General features: G+C 29.8%; 1 protein-coding gene across 12 annotated transcripts in view; it reads right to left on the bottom strand.

Moving 5' to 3' along the window:
• LOC145279902 (uncharacterized) overlaps positions 1-26,273 on the bottom strand; it is a 378,849-nt gene that overhangs the window by 93,202 nt on the left and 259,374 nt on the right. For all 12 annotated transcript variants that reach the window (XM_080131434.1, XM_080131438.1, XM_080131441.1 and 9 more), the window contains one exon: positions 12,487-14,491. In XM_080131434.1, coding sequence (XP_079987560.1) covers positions 12,487-14,491 — 2,005 coding nt within the window. The remainder of the gene's footprint in view (positions 1-12,486; positions 14,492-26,273) is intronic.

Below are 26,273 nucleotides of genomic sequence, written 5' to 3'. Positions count from 1 at the left end.
ATATATATATATATATATATATATATATATATATATATATATATATATATTAATATTATATTATATAAAATATATATAAAACTAAGTACAATTTTTTTATCATTTATTATTATTAATGTCCGATGAAATATGCAATCATTTGTTTGTTCAAGATCTACATTTATTCTGTTCCGTTTTTATGTTGAGAAGCTTGGTTTCTTGTATATACCTAGAACTGTATATATAAAAGAAAAAGCACCTTTAAGGCAACAAATCTTGTTCAAATATAAGACCTCAGTGTTCCCTCGGATATATGATACAGAATAATCATGTTGACACATCGGTTCTCATTAGATTGTCACAGTTAAGCAATGTTGGGCCTGATTAGTACCAGATGGATTACTGTTTATGGATACTATGTGTTGTTGTATGTATGGTCACTTAACTAATTGAGATATCCATGTGGTTTTGAACTGCATGTGAATCTTCCCTAGAAATTTCCAAGGCAAATTAAAACCAGGTATTACCGAATGTGTGTAGATGTGTGTATGTATATGTAAAAATGCACTTTTGTATAAATAATTAAATTTATTAAAAAATAAACAAATAAAAGACATCGATAAAAACTCGGTATATTTCAGCACTAGCGGGAAGTGACTCAGTGGTAGAGCTTCAGGCTTTCACCTCTGGGATCCTGTTTCGAATATTGCTACATTCAGCCACACTGATGAGTCGTAAATAACGAAACATATATCCATCGATAATTAATATAAAACAACTGTGTGTGTATGTATGTATATATATGTGTGTGTGTGTCTCTTTGCAAGAGACACACATGTGATCTCACAAAGGCAAATTATCTGACAAGAATTTTTTCCAGCAGAATAAGAACAATCTACTTAAGTCATTTTGTTTAAAACTCTCAAAAGGGTTACTGACTATCAGAAACAGCTGAAGAAGGTCTCGTTGGTAGCATATCAGAAACACTATTACAAATAAGGTGATGAAGAGATTAGTTTGAATAGAGTGATTATTAATAATAATTTCCAACCTAAAAAGCAAATGAATTAAGGTAAAATTGAAAATCAAATTAACAAAAAGTAAAAAAAAAAGAAAAAATGAAAGCAGCAAACAAGCACAGCAGAAAAAACTTCTTAAATAAAAAAACTTTTGCAATTTTTTTTTGTTTTGTGTGAAGAAGGGCAGAGGAAATCGCTCAGAAGTAACAGAAAAAAAAGTAATTTGACAAACGAAATTTAATTACAAAGAAACAACACCTATTAATTGAATTTGAAATGGATTAAGAAGAAAAAAAATAGCAAAGATATTGATTTGGGAAAACATTAGCTTTTTAAATGGAAAGGAAATTCAATAACTGTTTTAGTGGCTAGTTTATTGTTTCTCATATTAGGATTGGACAGAACAACTATTTTAAGGATGATAAAAACACAAACTATTGATGGTGGACACTTTGAATATATATATATATATAAGATATATATATATATATATAAGATATATATATATATATATAAGATATATATATATATATATATATATATATATATATATATATATATATATATATATATATATATAAGATATATATATATATATATATATATCTTATATTCTTACAAAATATAAAAATCAGTTTACTCTAATTTGAATAATTGATAGCAGTCATCTGAATACATAATGTGCCCACTCGATTTAACATAAATTTTTTAGTTTATATGGATAGGAAGCACTTGTATTGCAAGATACATGATATTATGATAGAAACTCCAAGCTAGGTACTCATAATGTGTGACGGTGTGATTAGCCACGTATTTATGCATGTTAAACTCCATTTATGCTCATTGTAGTGAGAAGCATATATGTGATCAGAATTTAGTGATGTACAAAATAGCATTTGCCTGATGACTATGGAGACAAAACCTCATCTTTATATTAATAGAATATCGTGTGTGTTATTTATTTTGTGGGTCACGCTTACATCTGAGTGACTGTCGTTTAATTGTTATCGACTTCCATTTCTTGTCATAAATAATTTTACAAAGAATTCTTCATAAGTTTTTTTTTTTTATTATTATAGCTAATAGCACTGCAGTAATCTATTTGTTAAGAAATAATTTTATCAAGAATTCTTCATAAGTTTTGGTTTCGGTTTCGATTTTGATTATAGCTGAAGGAACTCAAGTTATATATACATTCATAAGTTTTGGTTTCAGTTTCGATTCAAGCTGATGCACCCAAATCATATGGATATATATTTTTTTATTTTTGAAATCGCAACTTTATAATATATAAAAATCGATAGAATATTAACTCTATAATAATATATATGAAATCTGCAAGAATTAAAATATCATATTTAAGTGTACTTTACAACCGGGCTATGCCGGGCGTCCCTGCTAGCTTAAATAAATACTTTTGTAGTTTTAACAAAAGAGCTATATTATTGTAGCTATCATCATATCGGAGCTTATCCACTTACGCTGAACATCTACAGAATGCCAACATCAATATATTACATATGAATGAGTCACCTCTGTGGAATTTCCACAGGTCCCACTAGTTAATAATAACATTAATATATGTACATGTGACCTGTTGGGTTACAACCACTAAAACTATTTTATTTTGATGTAATTTGAAAATGCATAAACTGTGACATATCTTTTAAGACATTTTTCTTGCATAAGTAATAATAATAATAATAATAATAATAATAATAATAATAATAAGTTGTTTATTTATTTTTATTATTATTATTATTATTAGTATTATTATTATTATTATTATTATTAACAACAACAACAACAACTAGGAGTTTTCACACAGGCTATCATCAAAGAATTATCTTTGATAACAACCTGTGGTGTTCCACGGAGTCTGAGTGACAACAAGTCTCCCCAGATTTTCAGTACTCACTACTTCTTTTATCTTTGCAAATTAGTTTGTGCTATTGCAAGAGCCATTTACCATTGACTTCTCGTTGGTAGTGACCATTGTCTTCACTGGGATTTAGGTGGCAGTAAGCCTCCCCAAGATCCCAGTCCTCTTCGCACTCATCCAGTGGAGATCTGATTAGTGCTTTCTCTCCTTGGTCTTTTTATTATTATCATTATCATTATTATTATTATTATTATTATTATTATTGTTATCATTATTATTATTATTATTATCATTATTATTTTATTATTATTATTATTATTATTATTATTATCATTATCATTATTATTATTATTATCATTATCATTATTATTGTTATTATTATTATTATTATTTTATTATTATTATTTTAAAAAAGTATTATTTATTCTTCTTTTCTAGAAATAAAGAGACTTCTTTTTTTGCCATATAATTCATACACGTGCTTATAGTATGTACAGACACACGTCTGATTATACTGATTAAGATCATTATGCTTTAAAAAGATTCGTTCTTTCTCTAAATGCACACAGAGAGATTAAGAAATATTAGAGAGTGGTTGAATCAACACATTGAGAGAGTGCAAGAGAAATAAGTAAAAAGAGTGATGACTTATTCAATTAATTAGAATTACAATAATTAAAACAGATTTTTTTAAACATAATCTCAGAACTAAAGTATATTTTAGCATGTGTTTAATACTATTCAAATGTTGATGAATTTACAATTTAGTATAATAATAGTTTAAAGGTAATAAAATGATAAAAAATTTACTTCAAAATGAAAATGTGTAAAGGGAGAGAACTCGACTGCATACAGTTTTGTTGAGTGACTTGCCCTTTAATAGAAAATGGAAAAAATAAAATATCATACATCTATTTTGGAATTTTATCAATATTTATTACATACACACGAGTGTGCAAATGCCATAAACATGATGGCACAGTTTTTTTTTCATTACTTCCAAACTTTTATAATTAAAATCATTTGAAAAAAAATTAATATCTTGTTTGCGAATAATACAAATAACATAAACAAACCTATTTTACCACTACGAATTTCACATACACACATCTAAATAGAGAAATTATTTCACTTAAAAAAAGAAAAAACATATCTTTTGTGAAACACAATGCAACTCTCATATTTCTTCTATAAAATTTGATTTCCAACTTACCTACAACTTTTAGAATTTAATTAATTTAAAACATACACACACACGCACGCGGATACGTACGCACACGCATGCGCGTGCGAGCGAGCGCGTGCGCGCACACACACACACACACACACACACACACACACACACACACACACACACACACACACATTACAAAGAGTACTAATACTTCAGCCAGTTGCTGCTGATGTTTACGTTCACTGAATATAAACTAAGCTAAATGTACCTAACCGGTGTTGCTCAAGATTTTTTTTTTAAACTTGAATTTTGTTTCACTTTTTATGCCATTCATTTTTTTTAAATCAAATTATTATGTTCTTTTAAATAAGATTTTGAAATTTAATTATAACAATATCGTTTAATCATTAATTTATTAATTAGACCAAATTGTCATAAAATTATAACTTTGTCATTAATGTTGTTTTTAATGTCTATATATAAAATAAACAGGACATTAAAACTTGAATGTAAATAGCTTTAAAATCTTTAACTATATGAGGATATGTGATAAAATTTAAAGTTAGAATTAACTTTCTATTTCACAGTTTTCAATGCTTTCAATTTGCTATCAAATTTCAGACGATTATGAAGTAATTCTTTTCTTTTTGAAACTATTAACAAAAGATTAAAATGGCTGACTTGTGTGTGTTTTTAATAAATTAACAAAGAAACTGAAATACATTTTGATGTATATAATTTCGTAATTAAATTATAGTTTTAAATAGATTTTAAAATTGTTTTAGTTTATGCTATTGCTTTTTTTTTTAGATTTCATTAAATATTCAATTAATAGTAAATAAAAGACTCTTAATTCAGTGTGTGATTATCAAAGTTATATTGACATGAGAAATACACCCACACACGTGTTGTTTTATAGTTTTATTAATATAGAATTTACCACCGTTAACATTAGACTCAAAGGAATAGGTATTTATACATAAAGATATTGAATCAGAGAAACAAAACTGTGGATATATACACTATGAAAATGGTTTTGGGTTGTTTTTGTTATCATTTTTCAATGCTCGAAATGAGTTAATATAATATAGAACAACACCATCTTACTCCAGAGATATGGTAAAAAGTTGCTGGCAATCAGAATATGTTTATAATGATCAAATTTCAGATTTAATAAAATAGTTTATATTGCAATATTTTTTTATATGTAATGAGAGTATGATTACAGAAAGTTGGAAGGTTATAAACACTGGTGATAGGAACTGACCAATCAAATGGAGCCACGTTCTGCTAGCAACCAATCAGAAACCAGAATTGCTCCATAAAAATATTGAATCTTTCAGCATTCTCACACATGATTTTTTAGTGTCAAATATGAGAAGGAATTTGCTCTGTGTCTACAAACTTTTACAATCTGACACTTGTACAGATCCTAACGAAAAAAATATTTTTCGTCTTGGTTTTTACAATTCAAAACTTCTCTGATTCACGACTGCCATTTTAAAAAAAGTTTTTTAACAAGATTTGTTTTTTCTTTTGAAACCAAAAAAATGCTTTCGATTCAAAAGTTTATTAAAAACATATTGTATATCTTATATATAAAGTAGAGTAAGATATTTACATCTTTTATTATTGATAAGAAAACCATTCTAATCAGGAGATACATATAACAAATCTTTTTATACACACTTTACACCAGTTAATGATATGTTTACAAAAACGCCACATTTAGTTGCATTTAAATTCATTAATTTTATATTCACTTCAATCAACTGTTTTGTAGCAACAGTGCTACAAGCAGCAGAAATGACAGTAACAATGGTATAACAACAGCAGCAACCACCACTACAATTTTGAATCTATGATTAATTTCTAAGCTTATTACTGATTGGTGCAAGCATTTAACTTCCTTTCTAGTTTCCTAATCAGTAGCCATCTTTCAGGCAAGATGAATACATAACCGAAGTTGATAAAATGGAGTGCAGGCTGGTTTCTCTTATTTTCCGGCTAGGAGACTACAGTCTGAACTGACTAATCCACAGTGTTTCTCCTAAGTCACAAACTTATCTTTTAAGATGCAACAGACCCCTCCCCATCTCCACACCACCAGGCCTCTGACCTTGGTTCAGAATGTGACAAGAAAACCTTAGTATTCAACATGGCGATCGCTGGTACATGTGAACTAAGTAATGTAACATGTGCATACACATACCTACATGCACACCTGTGTGCGGAAACATATATGAACACTTTTCTTTTCCTTACAAACAGGATATTCATCTTTCATATATGAACTATTAATTCTTCTGTATTAATTTAAAAACGCAGGCACTTTCTAATCTTTTGTTACCCTCCAAAAATGACGAATTCATTTATTCATTTACTGAGACTTTTCTCTTTCATTTCTCCTTTTATTCGTTAATGAAGACAACTCAATAAAGTTGTTTGAAATGTTAGAATGTGACTTTGTTGTTCTATTTTACAGTTTTCTCTTTGAATATTAATTTTAGTTAAGAATAGGAGTAACAACCTACCTACACTACTATGTCCTCAGCTATCAACCCTTTACATCATAGAGAAATACAAAATAAATCGAATTAGAGTAACTTTCTCTTATTATATTGTGCATCAGATAATTTCATATTAATTGCTTCTCACTTGCGATTAAATGATTAGTAAAGAACAACTAACAAAATTTCGTTTTCTGACTAATATATATATATATATATTTTATACAAAAAAAACAACAAACAAACAAATTTCTTCTGCTCAAGAACATTCCTAGAAGATATATAGCAAAATAGACCCCATATTTATTTGTTTCAAACTAAAAACTTTATAATTTATATAGGTCATGAACAGTATGCACTATTTTTCATTTCACTTTACTATGATGTTCAGGGGATAAAAGTTTCTTGGGTGTTTCCATTTTCCTGTGTGAGTGCGTGGATTCTGTTAATTGGAAATACAATTATGGACTTGAGAAAAAGAATATACAATGCGTTTAAAAATGAATTTCATTAAGTTTAAGTCCATCTTTCATTAAGGCAGGATACAAAATAAAAATGATTAGAATGAAAAGTTAAATAAAATAACTGCACGTATATATAAAAATAAAAAAGTAAAATTTTCATACATGTTTTAGTTTTATCTATAATAGCTATATTTAGATAATGATGGTGGTGGTGGTGGTGGTGGTGGTGACAATCAACAGCAGCATCATAAACGTCCATTTTACTTTTTATTTTATTTTGATGCCATTTAAGTCTTTTGCAAATTGACTTCCAAGCTAACATATCTCTGGACATATTTTTTATTTATCCCTATCACTTTCTCTTAAGTTTCCCTTGGCTTTTCCTTGAGAACTGATCTTGCTACTTCAACTGTTCTGTATCTCTGGATGTTTTCCAATGCTACATTCACTATCTCTATCAGGTAACATTGAATTTCTATAATCTTTTCTTCAAGTCTTTCACTTAACAAGTAGATATTTTATTTATATATTATTCCTTATTGGAATTTTTTTTTATTTTTGAGATGAGCATTGTATGTTAATTTTATTTTATTTCGGACTATTAGTCTCATCTTATCTTTTTTTTTTTTTTTTTTTATTGGTGCACAACGTTTCTGCCAACTTCCTCTGGCCTTCGTCAGGTGGTAACCGCGACGGATAGGAACTTCGAATCTCCTAACTGCATTCTCAGCCATCACTGCCATCTGTAGTTGTTGTCGTCTCACCATATTTTTGACCAATTACCTCTGGCACGCTTTGGGTGGGATTGAAACCGCTATCTTCAGACAATGCTCATCTGGAACCGTAGAGATTCAACGTCTCTATCAACTGCGCCACGGGCCCCGAAGGGCGATCAAGGTTGGATTCTTTGATCTTATAAATCCACATTTATCCACCATCTGATCCTCCATAGTCGGGTCCGTACCGATTGGTATATATATATATATTATTCCTTATTGGAATTTTTTATTTTTTATTTTTTTTTTATTTTTGAGATGAGCATTGTATGTTAATTTTATTTTATTTCGGACTATTAGTCTCATCTTATCTTCTTTTTTTTTTTTTTTTTTTTTTTTTTTATTGTGCACAACGTTTCGGCCAACTTCCTCTGGCCTTCGTCAGGTGGTAACCGCGACGGATAGGAACTTCGAATCTCCTAACTGCATTCTCAGCCATCACTGCCATCTGTAGTTGTTGTCGTCTCACCACATTTTTGACCAATTACCTCTGGCACGCTTTGGGTGGGATTGAAACCGCTATCTTCAGACAATGCTCATCTGGAACCACCTGACGAAGGCCAGAGGAAGTTGGCCGAAACGTTGTGCACCAATAAAAAAAAAAAAAAAAAAAGATAAGATGAGACTAATAGTCTAAAATAAAATAAAATTAACATTTAGATATTTTATTGTTTCACAGATAAGTACAAAATCATTAGCATATAACCTCTACAGAACTCCCTTAACCATCCTTCTAAGACAGCAATGAAAAACAATGGATTCAATAATTGATCCCAACTTTTATGCAATAATTTGAGATGATCAGAAAGATGTTCATAATACTTCTATAAATAAATTACAAAAGGAAATAGGAAATTGTGTTAAATGATTTGCTTTATAAGTAAGAATTTCAAAACATATTTAATGAGCATAGAGAATTTGAAAGAAATCAGTCATAAAATATTTTATGATTCCATTTGTCATCCATATTAATCAATTATGTGTTCGTTTTTTTTCTAACTTTTGATGATTACACATTGAATTATATTTTTTTATTTATATTAATCGAATATTTATTGAAATTAAAAATACAATAATGTAAAGTAAGCACAAATTTAAAAAAAAATCCTTTTTTGAGCTTCATAAATATTCACTCTCCTTTCATTCACAACTGATGCTATGTATCCAGTTTCGTCATGTAATCAGCATCTCTATCAGTCTGTTTGCTGACTTGTTACCCCTGGTTCTTTATATTATTTATAAATTTAAGAAATTTAAAAAAATGTATTTATTTGAGTTAAAAAGAAAAAAAATTGCAATACCAAAATGAAAGCAAAACAACTCCCAGGTAACGCTGGATGGGGTTGATATTATTAAATAATATTAGGTTTTAATAGTGTGAAATATTCACCTTACTTCTGAATCACACATTTTATTGATTTTAACTAAAAAATCTTTCTTCGACATAAATAATAAAAATATTTAGGCTTAGATTACATTTTTATAAGCTTGTTAAACAGAAAAAGAAGCTACAAGTAATATAATGTAAAAAAAAATATAATAATTATGTCTGGAAAAAAGTAACAGGAAAAGAGTCATAATTAATTTGTAGTGGGAGTAATAAAGAAAGTTTTTAGAAAAGAAGCCACAATTAATTTATAGTGTCTACAATTGATTTATAGTAATCACAGAAAAAAAACATGTCACAACTTTGGTCCAGAAAATAGTTGCAATTAATTTATAGTGTTCACTATTATAGCTATAGGAAACAGGCAACAGAAAAAGTCACAATTTTGACTTAGTAATCAAACAAATATTCAGATCTGTCATAATTTAAGTAAAAAATTATTTTTTAAACCCAAAAAACAGAATATTTTGATCATTTAAAGTAATTAAACATCGATATATAAAGTGGTCATTTAAGCTTAGGGTTTTTGGTCATACTTAATATTGACTTAATAAAAGTTAGAATTCAGTGGTTTAACTTTGCATTAAAAATGAAATAAAAACAATGCTAGCAAATTCTTTCTTTTTTGAGTAACATTGTACCTTGTAATTTGTTTTACATTTATTCATAATTACATGCTAATTTTTATACACTCTTATTTTTTATTTCAGCCATTAATGCTTAAATTGAATTATAATTTCTTCCAGATAGTTTCTCTGAAACAGTTTTAAGTTGCTTTGAAAAAACATTACTTATGAAATATAAATCTGAAGAAAAAATTGCAACACCAAAAATAATTATGAAATGTTATAAGCTATTTGTTAGATTTTAAAAGGTTTATGCTGATAAGGAAGTCGTAAATAATAATTTTATAATGATCAAAACTTTTTCATTGAATTGTCAAAAAAAGAAAAAGAAAAATACAAGCAAATTGGTTTAAGACATAAGCTAAACAAAGAAACTAAATGCAACAAATTATTTGAAGCTGTTTTAAGCAACAAAAGAAAGGCAACAAATTTTTGTACAGGAACACACAATTTTAAAGAATTTCATTTTCTATGATAAAGCAGGTCCATATGTGAAAATTCATGTTTCTTTTTATTTTTTTTTCTTTAGGAACTCAAATGAACTATGATATATGACTCAAGCCAGGAAGTACTTTCTAATTAACAGTTAAACAGTTTCTAAATTATTTAAAAATTAAAATAGTTAGAATATAATAACAAGGTGATCATTTTAACTCATTATGAATAGATGAATAAAATAATTGGCGTGGGTTTACTTCAAGCCCCCTTTGAAATTCCAGTAATTTAAAGCTTTTAAACTATCAATTTGATTAGAAAATAATGTTTGCCTTGAATTTTAACCCTTATTTTTGAGTAGCTTAGTAAATGGTATCATAAGTCAATAGAACCCCAAAAAGTAAAGTATTATGGTTCATTTGTATTTTTAAACAAAAGAGAAGCATGAATATTTGCACGCGCCTCTGTTGTATCAAATGGCCAAATTATTAATTTTGTCTTAGTTATGTAATATCCAGTATACAAATGATATGAAACGTTTAGTATTTACAACGTGTAAAGCTTCTAATGTCTGACGTGATAATGTTTGCTGAAGAAAAAAATGAGTTACCTCCCCTGATATAAGATATTAAGGTTTGCCTGAACTACCCATCTTTTCATTATATTTAATCGTAAGTTTTCTTTTTATGAATAAAGTCTGACAATGACTGGCTAATCGCCATCATTTTAGCCCCCAGAAATTAACAGAAAATGTATGCTTTTTATGCTTTTCCTTTTTCTTTTAAGGATTTAAAATAGTTTTTTTTTTTTTTTTAAAAGATGAAAATTGTAAAGTAAATATTCTAAAACTTTTTAAATCAACGTACTTCTATAAATAATTAAAAAAAAAAATGCAAAAAATTTGTGTGTAAAATGATTTGATTTCCAGATAAGAATTTCAGAATGTGTATGATGTTTTACACATTTTAATATAAAATTTGTCAAAAGTCATAGTTCTTGCATTACATACTCATTTTACTATTTCGTTTGGAAGGAACTTTCTTTTGAAGAAAAAACAATAACAAAAACAAAGTAAAAACAACTCTTTATGAAAGAACATGGATATTTGCATTCAAATAAAAAATAAAGAGAAAAATGGAAAAATCCTGCTGGTCACCAGAGGATTCTCTGAAATTCATATATACAATAATTTTCTAATAAGACCAACCTACTACCTGGATAATTTATACAGCCTTAGGAAGCCCAAAGGATTGCTTCTGTGATATGACAAAAAAGCATATGAAAATTCATGTTCATTTGCTTTCAGAGCACAAATTAACCATAATACTTGATTTGTCTTTAAAATGTAATTTAACCCCCAAATCTTTTTTTTAATCTAAGGGTTAAAAAAATCTTTTTTAATCCAAAGCGTTAAAAAATGTCTGCCATTTTATTTTATCGATTAATAATGGATTAAAATAGCAGACGTGTTTACTATATCATATAAGTTCAAAAATAGTTTCAAGCTTTTAAACTATCGATTAGCATGGCAGATGTGATGAGGCCGAATCTGAATTGAGCAGTGAAAGTGACTTCAACTTGTTTTATCTCTGCCATAAAAGGGTCCATCTTTGCCTGATGTTGAGTTTGTAAATTAAGGAAATAGTGACATTGGTTGAACGACTGGTTATTGCACTTCAATAAGAAAATTCACCTTAATAATTATTTCACCATTTCCTTAAAAAGATATACTGAAATAGCTTGAAAGAGTTGAAACTCTACCAGGGCAGCACTTTCACCCTAACTTCAATGAGACCCTTAAAACTCAATTTCATTAAATAAATATGGAAATAATAATAGTCATTTTTTTAAATTAAAATAAAAACGAAACCATGTATTATATTTTATGTGTGTGCTAATAAAGTAAATGGAAAACATGAATTGTTACACTATCATATCAAAGAATGCATTTGTTGAAACATAAACATGAGAATGTAAGTCTGATAGATTTATAGTTTAATTGAAGATTCGTTTGCTTAAAAGAAATTATTCTGACAAATAATTTAAAAAAATGTTAACCTTCTGCTAAATATATTTTCTTTATAATTATTCATTGAAGAAACAAAAAGAGAAACTTTTTAATGTGTATATTTGAAGTTCAGAGTGAGAAATATTAACAGAAGAAGAGTTTGTTTAGAAGCAACTAGAAGATGCTTGTTTCCAGAAGATGTGCACTGATGATGGTCGTGACTTACCCACTAGAGCAGCCATATCCACGTTGCCAGTTACCGGCAGATTTTTTCTTGCTGAGCTACTTCGAGATTTTGATGATTCACTTCCTGATGATCTCATGGAACTATGTTGATGAGATAACCGGGGAGAAGTTTGAGGCGTACTCGTTTTACTATCAGAACCTAGTCCCAGTTGTTTCTTGGCCAGTTCGGACAATTTAGGAGAGGAATAATTCAGACCATCTTCAACTTCAATATCTGTTTCCGATGGTTCATCTGAAGTGCAGGACTTGTCTGATTTTTTGTGCTTCTTTCGTGAACTATCCTTCCTTGTGTGAATTATGCCTTTCATTCGTCCCCAGGCTTTCTTATAACATTTTTTCTCTCTGGAGCTGGCTCTTTCACCAGTACCCGGTACTTTGTAACTTGCTGACCTGTGCAGGCGAGGTGATGCAGAATCTTCATCTGGACTCTTATTTGCACTGTCTCCGGCCTCGACGAGAGATGGACTTGACTGACGGCGAACAAGTGTCTTAACATTAAGATATTGCCCTTTACTATCAGTCGTCTGACCTGAACTTTCCCCTTTGACGCCTTCTTCCCAACTCTGAGGTGATATCCACATTTCTGTGTGACCGTCCTCTTCTGTAGGTGGTACTTTGGTTAAAGGTGATGGGCTGGGGGGTCCTCCTGATGATGTAGAGGTCCTCAGAGCTTCCCTCCCATCACCATCAGCACCACTACTGACCCCACTGTCCATTGAGCGTGTTTCTGTTAGTCCAACAGTTGGTACAGTCAGTTCCCGTGAGCTGCTTTCCGGTGCCGTTTGCTGACTTTGACTAGGTTTTGCCCCATCTTTCACAACAGACCCAGAATCATCCATTAGTTTCTGTCGAGTAAGTATTTTTTTGACACGGGCCCATTTTGAAAATTTTGTGGATTTTTTCTTTGAACTTGGTGATTTTGAACCAGATTTTGAGTCTTTGCTATCATAATCACTGATTATCACAATATTGCACTCTTCTGATAGATCCTGTTCTACAATTTCTGATGGGATTTCTAAGGAACCCGTAGAAAAGCTCCGTTTGTATAGTTTAGCTGTTTTAGGTCGTTTAGGGGTCTGGTCAGAGGCAGTTTCAATTATTTCTAAAGTTTGAGAGCTGTCCACACTTGACAGACGTTGCCGACTAGGGTCTGTTGAGAAGTCCCCCTCGCTTGAATCTTTTATAGCCTTCTGTTGTTTTTGTTTTGCTTTGCTTGGTAAAGACATGTATCCCAGAGGTGCTCCTCCGTCTTCAGACATTTCACTTTTTACTTGCAAAAGATATTTTGTGCTCTCTAAATATGCGCACTTCTTTTTCAGTCGGTTATTTTCATCCCGCAAATTAGTCAGTTGCTCCATCAACCGAACCAGGTTGTCAAGGTGATCAAGGCCAACACTTTGACGCATCATGCTAGGGCTCGGTGATCGGGTCTTTTTAATTTTGGTAGGTTTTGGCAGGGTTCGAAAGTGTTCTTGGAAAGATTTCTCCTGTTCTTCAAAAAACTCCATGATATGAGCACTATTTCTTTTTGGTGAAGGTTGATCAGGGGATGTTTGACCCTTCTCTCTATCCGCTTCACTCATTTTGTCAAGTTGTTCTTTGGAACTTGTTTCTGTTTCTGTTGTTGTTGTTGCTGTTGCTGCTGCTGCTGCTGCTGCTCTTGCTTCCAGTGACACAGCGCGTCCTATCCCTGCCGCCAAAGCAGGGACATTCTCCATAGTCTCACCACCAACAAGCATCTCTGCATCCTCCTCTGTGCCCTCAGCGCCATCCACTGTTGTGGTGACAATGCAGGGCAGAGGGCGATGGTGTTCGAAGGGCTGAGACATGGTTATTTCCCGTTGCTCTAGCTGGATAGGGGGGACATTATCATGCTCAACAGGTCGTTCGATGCTGGCAACACTTGGTTTGGACTCATGTTTCTTTGGAACTGGTGGGGAAGCCATGTATATTACATCATTTCCACACTCTGATTGATTATCAGCCTACAATGGAAAAAATAAACAGCGTATTAAAAATCGATTACAAATCACTTTCTATATACAAAGTAGAAAAAAAAAAGATTTGAAAATCCATTTTGAAACGATATTTATTGTAACATCTAATATGTATAATGTGTATGATAGTGCATTGTTATTTATACATATCAAATAAATGAACACTATCCCTGTAACATGATCAAAATTAAAATAAGCCTGGGTCTGGTGTTGTTACATACATCAATGAAATGCTGAAAAAAAAATGATGCTAAACAAATATAAAATCTATGGGGGTCTGAATAAAAATATGACCTTCATGATAGGCAGAAGTTTCTTTGATAGCTGACACAGGATAATGAGTCAGTATATTGTGAGTGTTGGCCATTCTTATTTCAGCTAACAGAATAAAACATAACAAATATAGGTAAGTAATTATGATAAACACAAATCAAAGACCATGTAGAGGAAGTAAAAGACCACAAAGGAAATTAGACTAGTAATGGGATGCTATTACAAATTAACTCTCACACAAAGAGGCTTCTTTACACATATAGAATATAATTCCAAAGTTATTTTACCTTAGTTTTCCAAACACCCTACATTCTTGTTTTGTTATTTTAAATCTTTTGCACAAGTGACATGTGGTTGAAGTAAATAAGACATCACAATTGAAGCAGAAATTTGATAATAAATTCTTCAGCATTTTATAATAATGTATATATTAGTTATACCTACACGGCGTTGCCCGGGAGTATTTTTACTTTCATTTGTTTTGTTTCTTAATCATACCTTTTTTTTTCCAAAATATTTTGTTTTCCAATATTATTTTGAAAGTTAAATTTAATCATTACAGTATCGTTTAGCTAAAATACAGGGTAGAACGATAAATAAAACAACACTACAGCTTTATTTTAACACTTTTATTGAAAAAATCAATTCAGATAACTTGATTATATAGTAGAGTTGACATCTAATCAGATTAGCTGTCAACTCTACTATATAATAATATATTAGCCGTTTTCAGCCTCAATCACCGCCTCGATAGGGTCTGGAACTGGGAGCATGCCTTTTCCACAAATGCTGGTGGGAGCTCGCCGAATACTTGGCAGATGGCGACGATCAGGTTGGTTTTGGTGTTGTTGGAGGTCATGTTGGTGATGTTCTCGACGTATGATTAAATGAAGTAGTCCAGCAGGTTTATGTCAGGGGAGGAGGGGATGTCAGTAAGAGGAGGGTATAAAGTTGTAGCACTCCTTCTGGGTCACTTTGGACTTGTGGGCCGGCACTGAGTCCTGCTGCCACACCCAGGGTCTGCCAGCAGCCATATGATTGCACCAGGGGATCACCACACTCTTCAGCACATCCAGGTACACTTTGGTATTGACTTTCAAGCTGACTTTGAAGATGTGAAGTGGCATGATGTGGCCCTCACTTAAAACCATACCAAGGACCATAGAGGGTCACAAACTTTGTTTTCATCACCCTGAGCATGTCCCTGTTATTCATGGAAATCCAGCGATGCATTTTGAGGGTGCTGTCAATGGTCCTGTTGTTATAACTTGGATCGGTAGAGAGCATGAATTGTACAGCGGCGTATCTCCGATCTTGCTCGTTGAATATTGTGTCACTTTCAGACATGATAGAAGATCCTATCACTCTTGGGATTTGTACACAACTGGCCAACTGGTAGAGGATCTGCAACAACAAAATAAGACCGGTTTTCATAAAACGGAAATGGAATTATGTTGTCTTTGCCAGGGCAACAATTTTATCATTCCACCCTATATTAATTGCACAAATCTTTTTATAAAAGTAATTAGTTGTTGTTAAGATAATGTTTTTAAAATTATTTAACAAACTTCAAAACTTTCAATCTGTTTAGAATCTTAAAGTTAGTTCAAAGTACTTTTTATTTCAAAGTTTAAATATTTTAAAATTACACTTGTTCATGGAGAAACGGAAATGTATTGGTATTAGCATTTTAATGATCCTAAACTTTTCATGTAAAGTCATGGTGCAGTGCTTAGAGTATTTGGAAAAATCAATCGTAAAAAGTGATATTCTCCTGAAGATTGAAGGTTTAATCCTCAATGGGTGACTGAAACAATACAATTGCGAATTACTTAGGACCTCTATCCAGTCATGGCTGATGGAACAAGAGCATGCTACCCCCGTGAAGTAAATAAAGGGTGCCGCTCGAAATTCCGTTCAAATTCCCGAGTTCGACAGAAACATTCCTGAGTTCGAGAAACACCTGAAGAAGGTAGGGGTTACATCTACCGAAACATTGTGAAAATCACACTGAAGATGAGAATAATAGTCCGATGAATTCAAATAATACGAAAACCTAGGATATTTTGATATATTTTTTGAATAATCACAGTTAAAATAGGAAGCCATATTTATGTTAGAGTGTTAAGCTAAGTTTCAGATCAACTTTCTTTTTATGTTTGCAGTCTGTTTAATTAGCGCTTAACCTTTTGGTCAAGGAAAATAAACTGAAAAATTATTTTTAATCAAGTAATATTAGATCAAAGTAGATGATATAAGAGAAAATGTAAAAAAAAAGAATATGAGAGAAAAAGAAAGAATCGTGATACAACTCTTAACATTAATATGAGATTCACAAATTAAGAAGCTATTGTTACAAGAAACAAAATTAGAATAATGGTAATAGCAGATGATGAAAAATCTTAAGAATTTGAAGCATACATATATGTACTCCTTTTCTTTTACTGATACACCCATTCAGAGAGTAGTAGTAGTAGTAGTAGTAGTAGTAGCAGCAGCAGCAAGAAGGCCACTGGTTCCCTAGAAGTACTAGGTCCTCGTTTAAACTACTTATTCAAATGATAACATTCTCTACACAAGCTCATCAAACTATCCTAACACAACGTCCATCTGATTGGTTTCAGATATCACATCTGTCTCAACTCCAGTTCATTCTAAATACAACAAAAAACAAAAACGAATAAGCAATTGTTCCGTTTTTTCAATTACATAACTAAGAGGTATAGCTCTACATAATTGTTATAAAAGATAAAAAGAAGGTTTATTATTAGCTTGAAAATATCTAGAAATACTAAATCATACTCGATCAAGGAAAGGGAAATTAAAGAATGACAATGCAACTGTTGATGATAGTGCTAGAATGTTTTATTGGTGGTTAAAAGTAGAGGAGGAGGAGAAGAAGAAGAAGAAGAAGAAGAAGAAGAAGAAGACAGGTGGATGATGAATGAGCTAAGGGGGTAAAGCGGAACAAAGAATGAAAATAAGAATGTGGAGCTGAATACTTGTAAAGGGAATAAGGTGTTAAGGATAGAAGGTATATTTGAATCGAGGGATGTAAGAAGAATGTTGGTTGCAAGCAAGGCAAGATACAAACAGATGGTTAAGCTGGTTAGGGAAAGATGATGAGGGGGCTACAAAGGTAAGAAATGTGGAAAGAGGTAGAGGAGGAGGGAAAAGTTGGAAAAAGGCAAAACGTGTGTGTGTGTGTGTGTGTGTGTGTGTGTGTGTGTGTGTGTGTGTGTGCGTGCGTGTGCGTGTGTGTGCGTGTGGAAACATACCAACAAAACTCTGGGGAAGAAAAAGATAGGAAAAATTTCATTACTACTTAGGTAATTTGCTCAGAAGGAAAATAAGAGAAGTTTCACCTGTCCAAATCTAAATAAAAAGATGATTCTTCTTCAATACTTATATTTTGGAAATAAGAATTACGTGTGTGTTATTTTAAAGTATATTAATATCATCTTTTGGACAAAAAGGCTATTTACTTAGAAAAAATTATCCTATATACATACTATGATTTAATATTAATTTTTTTTTTAAATTTGGAATATTTTGACATTTTTTATGAATGTTGAATTTACTTGATTTTTTTAATATATTAAATAAAATATTTGCTGGACAGGATTCTCTTCCTGACAGGAAATTTATTTAAATCTATAAAAAAAATGTTAATGTATCAACTGAACAAAGTCTATCATGAGTGTAAACAATTAGCTGTCCTTGCTACTACTACTAAAGAAGAAAAAGATGTAGAAACATAATAATGATATTAATTGTATCTTGAACATAATATAAAACCAGCTCATTATTAACGAAACGTTGATTTATGATCTGGTCATTTTTATAAAAGAAATAGAAACCATTTCAATAACTCTAAGTGTGACATCAACATAATTTTAATAGCCAACAACATAGCAATGGTGATTCAGTAAACATTTGAAAAAGTTTTAAAAAGTTTTCCTTGTAAATTTTAATAGATTTTAATATTTATATTTTATTTCCAAACAATATTACTTTTTATCTAACACAAAAAGAATGAAAAAAAGAGATACCTTTAAAATTTAATTCAATTTTTTGTAGAATGTAAGACTAAAGTTAAAAGATTTGTCCTCATGATATTCAAATATTTTTATAAGTTTTCGATTTCATTGATTTATTGTTGTATAATAAATCATGTGGTTTTTCAGAAAAGAAAATTACCCATACATTTTTTTACTTTTTAGAAAAGAATTCATATTAAGCAGTTGGGAATCTTTATTAGAAATTAAGTCGTTCTATACTTAGATACAAAACTAGTAATGAAAAGAATAACAGAAAATTTTTCATATTTTTTTCTATCAATCAATAGTTTCGACATTTTTATTAACAAATATAGATTTGTAAATTTGCAATAATTCAGAACAAAAATTTTTGGAAGGGATTATTTAATTAGAAATGAAAATTTTTCATATTTTTTTCTATCAATCAATAGTTTCAACATTTTTATTAACAAATATAGATTTGTAAATTTGCAATAATTCAGAACAAAAATTTTTGGAAGGGATTATTTAATTAGAAATGAAAATTATTTCATAGTAAATTTTATTATTACTTAAAGTAAATGATATTTTGTGCTCTCCAAAGTAGACAATATGATTTTGTATCTGTCCCCTTCCAGACGACGCAATAATAAACACATGTAAACAATGATAATCTGATGAATCAACATTATTAATGATCCTAAAATCTATGAATGCATACACTTTATATTAAAACTTTAATTGACATATTTTCAAATCTGCTTATCTCTGTCTGTCTGTCTGTCTGTCTGTCTGTCTGTCTCTCTCTCTCTCTCTCTCTATATATATATATATATATATATATATCTGTACCTATCCAACACTGTCCATGATGCAATGAAGTAATTTTACTTTTTATTTGTTTGCAATACTTTAAACTGAAGGTAGGCAACTCTTATTATATTCTTCAAATAAAAATGAGTTACTTCCCTTGCTAGTTTTAAATTTCAGTTATTGGTGCCTATTTATAATTATGCTTATAAAAAAAAAATACAGAAAAATCTTTAAGATATACATACTCGTCACAGAATAAAGATGCCATATTAAAAAAAATCACAAATTATTCAAGTGTTTTTATTAACTAAGAAAATAAAAATTTACGATTTTTAATGATTTTAATACTAAATATATGCATTATAAGGTTGATTTTGTTTTTGAAACTTCGAATTTAATCGTCTCTCTTTAATTTATACATCATGGCCGATCAAATCACTAAATCTCGCTTAGTCATAAAATTTGATTTTCTTAGTTAAAGAAAACTACTTGATCAATTTATTTAATTTTTGGAATATGACATCTTCGTTTTGTGACGAGTATATACATCTTAAAGATTTTTCTGTATTTTTGTCTATTTAATAGGTGTAATTCTAAATTCCCACCCAGTTGTTTAAAATATTTTAGACTAGCAGTCGTCTGGAATGGATTAAGTCATTTTAAAAATAAATGTTAACTAAATTATATTGCCAATAACATAGTATAACAAGAGCAAATGAAAATTGGCTAACTAGAAGTAAAGTTTGATTTCTCAACTTAAATGCTACTTGGGTCTGACTTTGAAAATTTGGCAAGATAATGTTATGTTAAGTATAAAGTAAAAATGTCTCTGTGTGTCTATCCATGCATCCGTTAATCTCTGAACAAAATTACTAGTATATTTGGAAGCAGCACATTTCTGTGCTTGCTTTGGGTTGATATTAAATAAAAATGTTTTTCTATTACAATTATATATATTATATACTATAATAAAAAGTTTGGTTATTTTGTTTGACAACATATTAACTTTTATGGTCATTCAATCCTGGGAAACCGTTTTCTAACCAGATGTTTTACTTTTACAATTGTTAGAATTACAATAGCTGTAGTATTTAAACTATCAATGTGAAGAATGAGGGGTTCAAACCTTTTTCTAAAGTTTTAGTAGTCATGTTCAGCAGTTTTGATACCCAAGCAACGCTTGGCAAATCTAGTCTCTAGTTAGGTTTATATATTTGTATGTACAGGATTCACTCCTAAACTAATCATTATGAACTTTGGACACACAGCTGCTAAGCATAACAATTGTAATACAGGGCTATATTTAGTTTAGCCCTTCATGAAAATTGATATATCTCAGATTTTTTAAAATTTTAACAATACGTCTTTCAGTTTCTTTTACATGATTTAAAGGGTTTTAGGAGGCATAAAATAAGCACAGTTTTCCATGATAAAAATTAAGTATTTCAGATTTGTACTGAAAGTTGATACATAGTCAGTAAACACCAATTAAGCAAAATTCCCTCTTCTTAAAACTTATTAAGCTTAAGTTTTAAATATTAGGTATTTTCTAGAATCAAAATCATGTCATGAATTTTAATCAAAATTGAAATAAGTATTCTAAACATAAGGTTTACTATCATTTTATATTGATTTCAATCTATGTAGGAGGACATCAAAATTGTGCAAAACTGTTCTGCTATGGGAATTAATTTTCCCTGTTCTAAGTTTTTGTAAACATGTTAATATCTTTTTGAAACAAGCAAATGAAGATAACTGATATTCATTGGAGAGAAAAAAAACGTCCAAATCAAGTTTGCAGTTTCTCCAGTCAAGTTTATAATCTCTGTAAAATACCAAACCTGGCACATATTTGGCATTTTCCCCTCCTACATTTCTTTCCACTCTGTTAGACTTTGTCATTGGCTGCCAATCTAAGATGATATGATAAACAATTATTTTATTTGATATAATGTCCTGCTTGAAGAAGAGTCCTTGTTGTAAAAATTATTTTATTCATGGTCAGTTGGTCATCATACACACAGTCCACATTTCTAATAGTACACTTTGCCTCCCAATTTGTATTTTTAGGAAAACATTTTAACAACTGGTAGCTGATCCAATTCTGTAGAAATGCATAGATATCTTACACACGTACGCGCGTGCGCGCGCACACACACACACACACACACACACACACACACACACACACACACACACACACACACGTGTTAGGTAGACATCAGTTGCTATCAAGTATGCAAACTTGTAAGAAGAAGTAGAAGATAACTATTCCCTCTACATCGGAATTTACCATCAGTCGACTGGAGTCAGACGCCACTTACCAGCAACTCATATTTATCAACCCTTACTACTACTCTTTCCTTTTATTAAATTATTTATTCTTTCTTCTTTTTATTTTTTTTATAGAACTTAAGATTTAACTTTTTAGTTTTTTGTTTGAATCATCAACTTTTCATATTTAAAAAAAAAGTAAGATAAAGTAAAATTATTTTCATATAAGAGAAAAATGTAATTAAAAAAAGTTCTGTGCAAGTGGGACTTTGTGAGAAATTCCATGGTGTTTTTTACATCAATCTGTATAATTTTCTGTTAATAATAATAATAATAATAATAATAATAATAATAATAATAATAATAATAATAATAATAATAATCCCTTTGAAATAATGTCTGCCTATTTAAAAATGGCTCTTTCTTCTTTTATAAAAAATAATTGTTGTAAATGTTCTTAAAAGATAAATAAAACGAATATGTTTCTTTTTTCTTCTTCATTCAAAATTGTAGCAATTTAATTATTTAAAAAAAATGTATTCTCTGTTTTCGTATGATAAAAATAATTGTCGAATAAATATCTTTAAAAATCAATAAAACGAATTTTTTTAAAAATGTATTTATTTAAAATTGTTTATTTTAGTCGATGGGATGACATAATTTTGGAACAATTCATTTTAAAATTGGTGAAATCGAATTTTCTTACCCTAGCGACATCAGATTAAAGACCAATCATTTTTTTTTTTAATATGTGTCAAACGTGAAAACGTATGTGGGTGGGTACCTTAGAGAATAAAGATGAGAAAAGAAAAAACTCAAATCAGTTGATTTTATTTCAAATCAAAATGTGATCAGCTTGAAAACATGAAAACTATTCTTTAATAACATTTCTTGACTCTCAATAGAATTTTTCATTTAAACTATATCTGATATAAAAATAATAAAACTATCAGACAAGATCTGATGTGTATATACGTGTTTTTCACCCATACTTTGATAAACATTTAATTTTTTAAAATTTACTATTAATTTAGAATTAACAAAAGAAGAAAAAACTAAAACGAATTAAAATAAATTTAATTTAAAATAAAGGTACTTGTACAGTTTAGTCAAGACATTAAAAAAATGAAAATATCGAAAAAAAGTTTAAATTGTATGTGTTCGTTATAGAACGAAGTTCTCCGGAAAAAAAATTTCACTTAATTTCATTACATTTTTTTTTACAGCGGAAAAACATGTTTTTATGAGAGCGCGCTGAATGCGGCCATTTTGGATTTATAAAAAAAATTTGTTTGAATTTTAGAAATAACGAAGGGAGATAACTCCAGTTAAAGTGCTGACACCCCTTCCCATGTTTAATACTAGCTAAATCGAACATTTTGCTCGGTATCATAACAAATTGTTTTTTCGCTGTAAAAAAAAGAAAAAAAAACTACTTGATGAAATTAAGTGAAATTCTTTTCAGAGAACTTCGTTCCATAACGGATACATACAATTTAAACTTTTTTTTGTTGATATTTTCATTTTTTAATGTCTTGACTAAACTGTACAAGTACCAAAATAAATTTTAAACGTGATTATATTTACATCATTGTTAAGTTCTTCAACCACCAATATCAGCATATGGTAATCGCCAGGTAAACACTGATTTGAAGTCGCGAGTTCAAAATATTTAAAAATGTTTCATTTATAACTGATGCTTAGTCCACATTCAAATGTTTTTAAAAAATCAGATTCAATAGAGCGTTTTATTGACCACTACTGCATTTTTATGTTAGAGTTTAAAAAGTATTAATTCAATTTAATTGTGAGAGTATCATTTTAAAGAGTAAGTAAAAAATATAACTTGTTTTTATTTTGAGAAAGTATTAAATACGTTGTCATGAAAATATAAATCACATTTAGAAAAACATCTCTTGAATTGAAGCTGATAGTTATTTTTAATAGTCGGAAAAAGTTAAGTGATTATATAAAGAATGCAGCCTCATTCTCATAGTTTGTTATTGATAGCTTCTGTCTTACAGTATCTATAATTCATTCTTTTATCTGTCCCAAAATCAAATTATGTCGTCCCATCGATTAAAAACAGCACAATTTTAAATTTAATTAATTAAAATTTACATAAAAAGGACGTTTTTTGTATTAATTTTTAAAGATATTTATTCAACAATTATTATCATACGAAAACAGAAAATACTAATTTGATAATTAAATTGATACAATCTTAAATAAAGAAACAAAAAAGAAACATATTCGTTTTATTTTTTAAGAATATTTATAACAATTATTTTTTTATGGAAGAAAAAATTTCACAGAGAATATCATTGTTATTAACAGAAAATTATAGATTGATGCAAAAAGCACCATGAAATTACCACAAGGTCCAACTTGTAAACATTAATCGAACTTTTTTTTATATTAAAACATTTTTCTTTTATATGAAATTAATTTTCTTTTTTATCATTCTTTTTCTTTGAAATTATGAAGAGTGGATATTTTGCTTGAGATTTTTAAGTAAATGCTAATTCCGGGCTAGAAAATTATTAAACTGGAAATATTTTTCACTAATCACTATTGTCATTAATAAAAATATTTTTTTTTTTACAGTTCTCTAAATATTAAATTAGAAAACAATTCCAAACTTTTTCTCGAAAAGTATGCGTAAACTTTCAATGCAATTTTTAGCATGTAAAAACTGCATATTGTTCAAGAAAGTAATTCTTCTGTTGATTGCCGGCTTTTCAGGTTGGGATCAAAATGCATCTTTTATATCCTCGGTTAGACTAAAAAAAAACATTTTTTTTATTATTAATTGCATTTTCTTAGAAAAAAAAGTCAGCTATTTTAATTAATTGTTATTCTATTTTTCTGGTTTTAAATTGCTTTTCTATTTCTTACGTAACTAGCCAACTTTTAATAACGATTACTTGGCAGAATAATACTGTTTCCTTCTTTAGTATTTTCTGAAATTCAATTAAAATCTTATTGTTTAGAATATATAAAATGTTAATAAAGAGAACAACTTCTGTTAAATATTTCTTCTGCTAGATTCAAAAGGTTTCCTCTTAATTTCTTTTTTATTTAATATTATTTTTAAATCTATCCAATTTAATTTTAACATTTTCTACACTATTGCTGCTTGTAATCAGATTGAAAAATTTGTATAAAAATTTATTAATCTATTAGCAAAAGAGTTCAATTGGTTAATAGATGTATTTTATGAAATCATCGAGGATCAAGGAGATATATTAAAACATGCCCATCATCACGAGTAATTCCATTAATTATTTTGATGGCTTAAATTATTTTTTCCTAAAGCTGTAATATAAAACTGATTGCATTCAAGGGTGATGATTGAGTAATTCAAAAACAAAGTAAAACTTAGTGATTTTATTTTATTTCAATACCAGAAATATTTACTTTTTAAATTACATTTTATAAATGTGCTCCTTCTTTGTGTGTGTGTGTGTGTGTGTGTGTGTGTGTGTGTTTCTTTGAAGTGTGTGGTTATCTGATAGATTTTCACTTTTTGTATGCAGTCCTTAGCATTATTGTTGTATACACTGGTTGGGTGGTAAAAGATAGAAAAAGCATTGCATGCTCTTTTTCTGCACATTCACAGATGATTGGGTTTGTTTTGTAGCCCCATCTGGACATGAAAATTTTTGATCACCTCATTTCCTTTTTTCGGGCAGTTAAGTGTCCTCCATTGGATCTATAATGCTTCTAAGACAGGATGATAAGGCCACAGAAAGGGAATTTCCATGTCGATAAAAGAGCTATTCTCTAGTTAGCTAATACATATGTGTTGCATGGAGAGAAATGATATAACAATGGCATGATGGATGAATACGGATGTCTTAAAGGCAGGCTTAGATCTAATGACCCCAGAGAAAGTTTAAGTCTGGATTGTACAGAGAGATGTGTGCAGAACAAGAATCTTAGTTGGTTTGGTCACCTTAAAACAATGAACTTGAGTTATTGGGTTATTAAACGTGGAATTAGCAGAGGTAGTTGGCAGAAAAAGCCCCCCCCCCCCAAAAAAAAAGAGGTGATAAGGATGGACTTAAGAAGCTTTTTCATAAATTCACTTAAAAGAAAATTCTTAATATAATCCAAAGGAATACAAAACTAATCAGTTAAAGACTGAGAATAACTAAAAGATATCTAAACTTTAGTTGAAGTTTTCACCTCAAAACGTCAGAGTTATGGTATTAGTGGGAAGGTTCATGACATTATCGTGTCTCTACTTTCTGAGCTTGTGAGTACCTCTGGATGGCGTCTTCATTCTTCCTCCTCCTCCTCTTCTTCTTCTTCTTCTTCTTTTCAATGTTACTCTTTCTCAGGATTCTATTTTAGACTCAACATTGTTTCTTCTTTCAATAATCTTC

Source organism: Euprymna scolopes, chromosome 7 (genome assembly GCF_053919585.1).
Source record: "Euprymna scolopes isolate OS-2025 chromosome 7, ASM5391958v1, whole genome shotgun sequence".
NCBI classification, from domain to species: domain Eukaryota; kingdom Metazoa; phylum Mollusca; class Cephalopoda; order Sepiida; family Sepiolidae; genus Euprymna; species Euprymna scolopes.
Note: the sequence above shows the minus strand (reverse complement) of the source record. Positions and strands in the feature narration are given on the sequence as shown.